The sequence below is a fragment of the Mizuhopecten yessoensis genome, unplaced genomic scaffold, assembly GCF_002113885.1.
Source record: "Mizuhopecten yessoensis strain PY_sf001 unplaced genomic scaffold, ASM211388v2 scaffold9033, whole genome shotgun sequence".
NCBI classification, from domain to species: Eukaryota; Metazoa; Mollusca; class Bivalvia; order Pectinida; family Pectinidae; genus Mizuhopecten; species Mizuhopecten yessoensis.
The window spans coordinates 56,578-68,289 of record NW_018407845.1 but is presented as its reverse complement, the minus strand read 5'-3'; the positions used below and the strand labels follow the sequence as shown (position 1 = coordinate 68,289).

The 11,712-nt window shown below is 37.5% G+C and overlaps 1 protein-coding gene across 1 annotated transcript in view; it reads right to left on the bottom strand.

Moving 5' to 3' along the window:
• The window catches only part of LOC110457173 (perlucin-like), a 26,271-nt gene extending 16,568 nt beyond the window's left edge, over positions 1–9,703 (bottom strand). The window contains exons 1-2 of the mRNA XM_021508321.1: positions 9,597–9,703; positions 8,827–8,915 (exon numbers count right to left, since the gene is read on the bottom strand). Coding sequence (XP_021363996.1) covers positions 8,827–8,915; positions 9,597–9,660 — 153 coding nt within the window. The 5' untranslated portion in view covers positions 9,661–9,703. The remainder of the gene's footprint in view (positions 1–8,826; positions 8,916–9,596) is intronic.
• Positions 9,704–11,712: the final 2,009 nt, after the last annotated feature.

Below are 11,712 nucleotides of genomic sequence, written 5' to 3'. Positions count from 1 at the left end.
ACAAGGACACAATATAACACAGCGTCAACACACAAGGACACAATATAACACAGCGTCAACATTAAATGACACAATATAACACAGTGACAACATACAATGACACAATATAACACAGCGACAACATACAAGGGCACAATATAACACAGCGACGACATACAATGACACAATATAAAACAGCGACAACATACAATGACACACAATAACACAGCGACAACATACAAAGACACAATATAACACAGCGACAACACACAAGGACACAATATAACCCAGCGTCAACCCACAAGGACACAATATAACACAGCGACGGCATAACACAGCGTCAACATTAAATGAGACAATATAACACAGTGACAACATACAATGACACAATATAACACAGCGACAACATACAATGACACAAAATAACACAGCGACAACATACAAGGACACAATATAACACAGCGTTAACATACAAGGACACAATATAACACAGCGACAACATACAAGGACATAATATAACACAGCGACAACATACAATGACACAAAATAACACAGCGACAACATAAAATGACCAAATATAAACCAGCGACAACATACAATGACACAATATAACACAGCGACAACATACAAGGACACAATATAACACAGCGACGACATACAATGACACAATATAAAACAGCGACAACATACAATGACACAATATACCACAGCCTCAACATACGAAGACATAATAAAACACAGCGACAACACACAATGACACTATATAACACAGCGACAACATATAATGACAAAATATAACACAGTGACAACATACCATGACACAATATAATACAGCGACAACACACAGGGACAAAATATAACACAGCGTAAACATACAATGACACAATATAACACAGCGCCAACATATAATGACACAATATATCATAGCGTCAAAACACAAGGACACAATATAACACAGCGCCAACAAACAAGTACACCATATACCACAGCGTCAACAAACAAGTACACCATATACCACAGCGACACTTTATAATGACACAAAATAACATAGCGTTAACACACAATAACACAATATACCACAGCGTCAGCACACAATGACACAATATACGACAGCGTTAACACACAATGACACTATATAACCCAGCGACAACATACAATGACAAAATAGACCACAGCGACGGCATACAATGACACAATATAACACAGCGACACCATACAAGGACACAATATAACACAGCGACGACATACAATGACACAATATAACACAGCGACAACATACAAGGACACAATATAACACAGCGACAACATACAAGGACACAATATAACACAGCGACAACATACAAGGACACAATATAACACAGCGACAACATACAAGGACACAATATAACACAGCGACAACATACAAGGACACAATATAACACAGCGACAACATACAAGGACACAATATAACACAGCGACAACATACAAGGACACAATATAACACAGCGACAACATACAAGGACACAATATAACACAGCGACAACATACAAGGACACAATATAACACAGCGACAACATACAAGGACACAATATAACACAGCGACAACATACAAGGACACAATATAACACAGCGACAACATACAAGGACACAATATAACACAGCGACAACATACAAGGACACAATATAACACAGCGACAACATACAAGGACACAATATAACACAGCGACAACATACAAGGACACAATATAACACAGCGACAACATACAAGGACACAATATAACACAGCGACAACATACAAGGACACAATATAACACAGCGACAACATACAAGGACACAATATAACACAGCGACAACATACAAGGACACAATATAACACAGCGACAACATACAAGGACACAATATAACACAGCGACAACATACAAGGACACAATATAACACAGCGACAACATACAAGGACACAATATAACACAGCGACAACATACAAGGACACAATATAACACAGCGACAACATACAAGGACACAATATAACACAGCGACAACATACAAGGACACAATATAACACAGCGACAACATACAAGGACACAATATAACACAGCGACAACATACAAGGACACAATATAACACAGCGACAACATACAAGGACACAATATAACACAGCGACAACATACAAGGACACAATATAACACAGCGACAACATACAAGGACACAATATAACACAGCGACACCATACAAGGACACAATATAACACAGCGACAACATACAAGGACACAATATAACACAGCGACACCATACAAGGACACAATATAACACAGCGACAACATACAAGGACACAATATAACACAGCGACAACATACAAGGACACAATATAACACAGCGACACCATACAAGGACACAATATAACACAGCGACAACATACAAGGACACAATATAACACAGCGACAACATACAAGGACACAATATAACACAGCGACACCATACAAGGACACAATATAACACAGCGACAACATACAAGGACACAATATAACACAGCGACAACATACAAGGACACAATATAACACAGCGACACCATACAAGGACACAATATAACACAGCGACAACATACAAGGACACAATATAACACAGCGACAACATACAAGGACACAATATAACACAGCGACACCATACAAGGACACAATATAACACAGCGACAACATACAAGGACACAATATAACACAGCGACAACATACAAGGACACAATATAACACAGCGACAACATACAAGGACACAATATAACACAGCGACAACATACAAGGACACAATATAACACAGCGACAACATACAAGGACACAATATAACACAGCGACAACATACAAGGACACAATATAACACAGCGACAACATACAAGGACACAATATAACACAGCGACAACATACAAGGACACAATATAACACAGCGACAACATACAAGGACACAATATAACACAGCGACACCATACAAGGACACAATATAACACAGCGACAACATACAAGGACACAATATAACACAGCGACAACATACAAGGACACAATATAACACAGCGACAACATACAAGGACACAATATAACACAGCGACAACATACAAGGACACAATATAACACAGCGACAACATACAAGGACACAATATAACACAGCGACAACATACAAGGACACAATATAACACAGCGACAACATACAAGGACACAATATAACACAGCGACAACATACAAGGACACAATATAACACAGCGACAACATACAAGGACACAATATAACACAGCGACAACATACAAGGACACAATATAACACAGCGACAACATACAAGGACACAATATAACACAGCGACAACATACAAGGACACAATATAACACAGCGACAACATACAAGGACACAATATAACACAGCGACAACATACAAGGACACAATATAACACAGCGACAACATACAAGGACACAATATAACACAGCGACAACATACAAGGACACAATATAACACAGCGACAACATACAAGGACACAATATAACACAGCGACAACATACAAGGACACAATATAACACAGCGACAACATACAAGGACACAATATAACACAGCGACAACATACAAGGACACAATATAACACAGCGACAACATACAAGGACACAATATAACACAGCGACAACATACAAGGACACAATATAACACAGCGACAACATACAAGGACACAATATAACACAGCGACAACATACAAGGACACAATATAACACAGCGACAACATACAAGGACACAATATAACACAGCGACAACATACAAGGACACAATATAACACAGCGACAACATACAAGGACACAATATAACACAGCGACAACATACAAGGACACAATATAACACAGCGACAACATACAAGGACACAATATAACACAGCGACAACATACAAGGACACAATATAACACAGCGACAACATACAAGGACACAATATAACACAGCGACAACATACAAGGACACAATATAACACAGCGACAACATACAAGGACACAATATAACACAGCGACAACATACAAGGACACAATATAACACAGCGACAACATACAAGGACACAATATAACACAGCGACAACATACAAGGACACAATATAACACAGCGACAACATACAAGGACACAATATAACACAGCGACACCATACAAGGACACAATATAACACAGCGACAACATACAAGGACACAATATAACACAGCGACAACATACAAGGACACAATATAACACAGCGACAACATACAAGGACACAATATAACACAGCGACAACATACAAGGACACAATATAACACAGCGACAACATACAAGGACACAATATAACACAGCGACAACATACAAGGACACAATATAACACAGCGACAACATACAAGGACACAATATAACACAGCGACAACATACAAGGACACAATATAACACAGCGACAACATACAAGGACACAATATAACACAGCGACAACATACAAGGACACAATATAACACAGCGACAACATACAAGGACACAATATAACACAGCGACAACATACAAGGACACAATATAACACAGCGACAACATACAAGGACACAATATAACACAGCGACAACATACAAGGACACAATATAACACAGCGACAACATACAAGGACACAATATAACACAGCGACAACATACAAGGACACAATATAACACAGCGACAACATACAAGGACACAATATAACACAGCGACAACATACAAGGACACAATATAACACAGCGACAACATACAAGGACACAATATAACACAGCGACAACATACAAGGACACAATATAACACAGCGACAACATACAAGGACACAATATAACACAGCGACAACATACAAGGACACAATATAACACAGCGACAACATACAAGGACACAATATAACACAGCGACAACATACAAGGACACAATATAACACAGCGACAACATACAAGGACACAATATAACACAGCGACACCATACAAGGACACAATATAACACAGCGACAACATACAAGGACACAATATAACACAGCGACAACATACAAGGACACAATATAACACAGCGACAACATACAAGGACACAATATAACACAGCGACAACATACAAGGACACAATATAACACAGCGACAACATACAAGGACACAATATAACACAGCGACAACATACAAGGACACAATATAACACAGCGACAACATACAAGGACACAATATAACACAGCGACAACATACAAGGACACAATATAACACAGCGACAACATACAAGGACACAATATAACACAGCGACAACATACAAGGACACAATATAACACAGCGACAACATACAAGGACACAATATAACACAGCGACAACATACAAGGACACAATATAACACAGCGACAACATACAAGGACACAATATAACACAGCGACAACATACAAGGACACAATATAACACAGCGACAACATACAAGGACACAATATAACACAGCGACAACATACAAGGACACAATATAACACAGCGACAACATACAAGGACACAATATAACACAGCGACAACATACAAGGACACAATATAACACAGCGACAACATACAAGGACACAATATAACACAGCGACAACATACAAGGACACAATATAACACAGCGACAACATACAAGGACACAATATAACACAGCGACAACATACAAGGACACAATATAACACAGCGACAACATACAAGGACACAATATAACACAGCGACAACATACAAGGACACAATATAACACAGCGACAACATACAAGGACACAATATAACACAGCGACAACATACAAGGACACAATATAACACAGCGACAACATACAAGGACACAATATAACACAGCGACAACATACAAGGACACAATATAACACAGCGACAACATACAAGGACACAATATAACACAGCGACAACATACAAGGACACAATATAACACAGCGACAACATACAAGGACACAATATAACACAGCGACAACATACAAGGACACAATATAACACAGCGACAACATACAAGGACACAATATAACACAGCGACACCATACAAGGACACAATATAACACAGCGACAACATACAAGGACACAATATAACACAGCGACAACATACAAGGACACAATATAACACAGCGACAACATACAAGGACACAATATAACACAGCGACAACATACAAGGACACAATATAACACAGCGACAACATACAAGGACACAATATAACACAGCGACAACATACAAGGACACAATATAACACAGCGACAACATACAAGGACACAATATAACACAGCGACAACATACAAGGACACAATATAACACAGCGACAACATACAAGGACACAATATAACACAGCGACAACATACAAGGACACAATATAACACAGCGACAACATACAAGGACACAATATAACACAGCGACAACATACAAGGACACAATATAACACAGCGACAACATACAAGGACACAATATAACACAGCGACAACATACAAGGACACAATATAACACAGCGACAACATACAAGGACACAATATAACACAGCGACAACATACAAGGACACAATATAACACAGCGACAACATACAAGGACACAATATAACACAGCGACAACATACAAGGACACAATATAACACAGCGACAACATACAAGGACACAATATAACACAGCGACAACATACAAGGACACAATATAACACAGCGACAACATACAAGGACACAATATAACACAGCGACAACATACAAGGACACAATATAACACAGCGACAACATACAAGGACACAATATAACACAGCGACAACATACAAGGACACAATATAACACAGCGACAACATACAAGGACACAATATAACACAGCGACAACATACAAGGACACAATATAACACAGCGACAACATACAAGGACACAATATAACACAGCGACAACATACAAGGACACAATATAACACAGCGACAACATACAAGGACACAATATAACACAGCGACAACATACAAGGACACAATATAACACAGCGACAACATACAAGGACACAATATAACACAGCGACAACATACAAGGACACAATATAACACAGCGACAACATACAAGGACACAATATAACACAGCGACAACATACAAGGACACAATATAACACAGCGACAACATACAAGGACACAATATAACACAGCGACAACATACAAGGACACAATATAACACAGCGACAACATACAAGGACACAATATAACACAGCGACAACATACAAGGACACAATATAACACAGCGACAACATACAAGGACACAATATAACACAGCGACAACATACAAGGACACAATATAACACAGCGACAACATACAAGGACACAATATAACACAGCGACAACATACAAGGACACAATATAACACAGCGACAACATACAAGGACACAATATAACACAGCGACAACATACAAGGACACAATATAACACAGCGACAACATACAAGGACACAATATAACACAGCGACAACATACAAGGACACAATATAACACAGCGACAACATACAAGGACACAATATAACACAGCGACAACATACAAGGACACAATATAACACAGCGACAACATACAAGGACACAATATAACACAGCGACAACATACAAGGACACAATATAACACAGCGACAACATACAAGGACACAATATAACACAGCGACAACATACAAGGACACAATATAACACAGCGACAACATACAAGGACACAATATAACACAGCGACAACATACAAGGACACAATATAACACAGCGACAACATACAAGGACACAATATAACACAGCGACAACATACAAGGACACAATATAACACAGCGACAACATACAAGGACACAATATAACACAGCGACAACATACAAGGACACAATATAACACAGCGACAACATACAAGGACACAATATAACACAGCGACACCATACAAGGACACAATATAACACAGCGACACCATACAAGGACACAATATAACACAGCGACAACATACAAGGACACAATATAACACAGCGTTAACATACAAGGACACAATATAACACAGCGACACCATACAAGGACACAATATAACACAGCGACAAAATACAAGGACACAATATAACACAGCGACAACATACAATGACACAATATACCACAGCCTCGACATACAAAGACATAATAAAACAAAGCGACAACATACAAGGACACAATATACCACAGCGTCAACACACAAGGACACAATATACCACAGCGTCAACACACAGGGACACAATATACCATAGCATCAACATACAATGACACAATATAAGATAACGTGAACGCACAATGTCACTATAAATAACGGCATCAACACACAAGGACACAATATTAAACAACGTCAACTAACAGGGTATCACAGCGTCAACCAAAAGGTTAAAAAAAATCTATAAATACACAACACATTATACCATTTTGTTAACATATGCGGAACAAAAAAATACCACAAAGTCGATTAAAGATCAATGGTAACCAAAGAAACAGGGAAAATGATCTATGACACAATGAACTCCACACACAAACGAAGGTAAAATGTGGTACTATAGAAGGATTAACGTTTCCTTCACCACATGTGACAACGGTTATATGTTACATTCAGTAAAACATGCAGGTCACCAAAGATTTGAGACAATGAAGTTAAACTTTAATAATTATTATTACTGAACCTCTATAGTTAACGTCGACCGTAAAATCTTTAGTAGTACTTTATTAGACAACCCAACAATATATGCTGATCCTGACTTCGGATCTTGTAATGTACAATCAATATCATCATATAGGTTCTAAACACTAAACATTCGCAATACTCATTATAACTCAGTAAATTATTTCGTTACTTATGTAAAATAAATAAAATAATATATGGAACAGTGCCCGTAAATAATAAAAATAAAAATACCACGTGTACTTACCGAGGCCTCAGCCCACGTGGCCTGGATGTTAAAATCCATGTAGCAGGAATTCGCATGTACCAGAAAGCCACTCGGACAGTCACCAGACACTGAAACAATAGGCAAAGAACTTATTTCACTGACCATTAACCTAACCTAACCGACCAGCGTCAGACACTGACCACACGACCTAACCTCACTGATCAATGTAAAACAGTCGCCAGACACCAAAACAATGGGCAAAGAACTTATTTCACTGACCAATGCCCTGACCTAATCGAAAAGAAAGACATCGACCACACGACCTAACCTCACTGACCAATGTGAAACATTAGCAAGACACTGAAACAATGAGTTAATACCTGATCTCAGTGACCAAAGCAAACAACACTGACCAATGTAAGTCAATAGCAAGAATCTGAAAAAGGGGGAAAGACCCAACTTCAACGACCAAGACATATCATTGGTGACCAAAGACCTAACCTTGCTGACCAATGTAAAACAATCGTCAGACACTGTAACATGAAGTGGAGACCTAGACTCACTGACCAATGTAAGTCAATACAAGGACTAAAGACTTTACTTTACTGACCAAAACCTCAATGACCAATGCGAGATACTAGCAAGATACTAAATTAATGTATACGTTATATGTATCACATAATGTAAATGTAAACCTACAAAGTACAATCGACATGCAATGCAAGGGAGATAATTCCTATATATGCCTGCTCTAAAGCTTTGCTGTACAGCTTTGATAGGTTATAGTACTTATTCTCATTTAGCAGTACCTTGTGTCGTAACGGTTAGGACCAGCAGTACACAAAATATTTCATACATCGAAACGGCAGCCATGTTGGATTTGTTAGACGATGTGTTCCCTAGATAAGGGACGTCTGTCCTATTTAGCACATAGTATACACAGATAAGAACAATAACAACTCTCTATGACAAATCATTGGCTGTGTTAATGATCCGTATTACCGTTAATATGAAGCTCAGTAATATTTGTATTAACTGAATACCAACTATTATGTGTTCAAACATATAAACCAAACCTCAACACATAACACTAAAATAAGACTTCACATAGTCAATCCGAAAGAAAAAATACAACAACAAGAAAAAAAAACAAAATACTTTATATCACGCACACCCACAATAGAAAAGAAAGAAAACAGAGAGGAAACCCAGGTGTTCCGGAATCATTACCGTTCACTACACCACCAGTTACAACTGCTAGGATGAGTCCTGTAAACAAATCTTGCCGACATCACAATGTCTCTCAGCAAATACATAGGATAATATCCGTTATCAACGGTACAAGAAAAGTTGAATACATATTTGGTCATTATTGACACTGAATTCTCTAAAGCTGAAAATCAGGCATGGCTACGGCATGAATCGTTTAAGCGTAAACTGAAGCGATTGTAAACCATAGTTATATAACCATGGTATCGGTAATAACCTGATAAGCCTAATAACAGGCTCTGAAATAGTGAACCATATAGTACCGGTTTATAACCAGATTATAACAGGCTATTAATTAGTGAATCATATAGTATTGGTTGATAACCAGATTATTACAGGCTCTTAAATAGTCAATCATATAGTATCGGTTTATAACCAGATTATAACAGGCTCTTAATTAGTGAATCATATAGTATTGGTTTATAACCAGATTATTACAGGCTCTTAATTAGTCAATCATATAGTATCGGTTTATAACCAGATTATAACAGGCTCTTAATTAGTTAATCATATAGTATTGGTTTATAACCAGATTATTACAGGCTCTTAATTAGTCAATCATATAGTATCGGTTTATAACCAGATTATAACAGGCTCTTAATTAGTTAATCATATAGTATCGGTTTATAACCAGATTATAACAGGCTCTTAATCAGTGAATCATATTGTATAGGTTTATAACCAGATTATAACAGGCTCGTAATTAGTAAATCATATAGAAAGCACTTACGCAGAAGAGTCAGGTATGTTACTGCTGAGGAAAGGACATTTGTATCGACCTTGAAGTTAAAGCCGTCACATTTGTTTTACCGTTTGGTATAGAAGTTACCTTTATTTTTATAAAGGTCAAAGTGTAAAATCAACGAAAAGACGTCTAAGGTGTCTTGAAAAGCAAGTCCGGAAGAAAGATGAGATGCAAACATTATTGCTGGTATTCAAGGAAAATGCATTACCTGTTAGAACACTTGTCATTTGGAAATACAAAATTTGATCTAGCATTCATAGCGACCCGATTTAAAATTACACATTTTTTTGGCTTTATTCAAAACACATGCTGCAGACGTACAAACTATCATACGAACAATGACTTCGGTGTTTTGATAGTAGCTAGATGTGTACAAAATTAGTCTGTTTTTTCTATTCACCACTTTGCCAGTTTTAGACAGAATAGACTAATATATCAGATTATTCAATGGTTGTTTAAATTCAGTATAGTTATAAACAGTATATAAATATTTAAATAGGTGTATGTTATTTAAGATAACAATGGAATTAAGGTCTGCAAGTTATGTTAACCTACATCATGATTTCATGAAGTTAAATATCCCGCAATGAGACTTTATTTGCAAGTACATGTGCGTTTCCTAAACTGAACGCAGGGAAGTAAATCAGCAGTCTGAGCGCTTATTTGATACACCAATTAATTCGAATGCAATCTGTCATTTATCAATATCATGTTGTCAGGAAAATCTGGTGTTGCATAAGAGAATCGCATTCTTGTCCAACAAACCGAGAACTTCACGGAGTCAGTTTTACAGACAGCCTAATGTTGTTAGATGTTTCGTCAATTTGTACGACTTTCTCCTTGTTTATTCGAGCAAAGAGCTGTAGTAGCAGGGTAAAGTAAACATACTTGTCAGACTTTGTTTCTTTCTC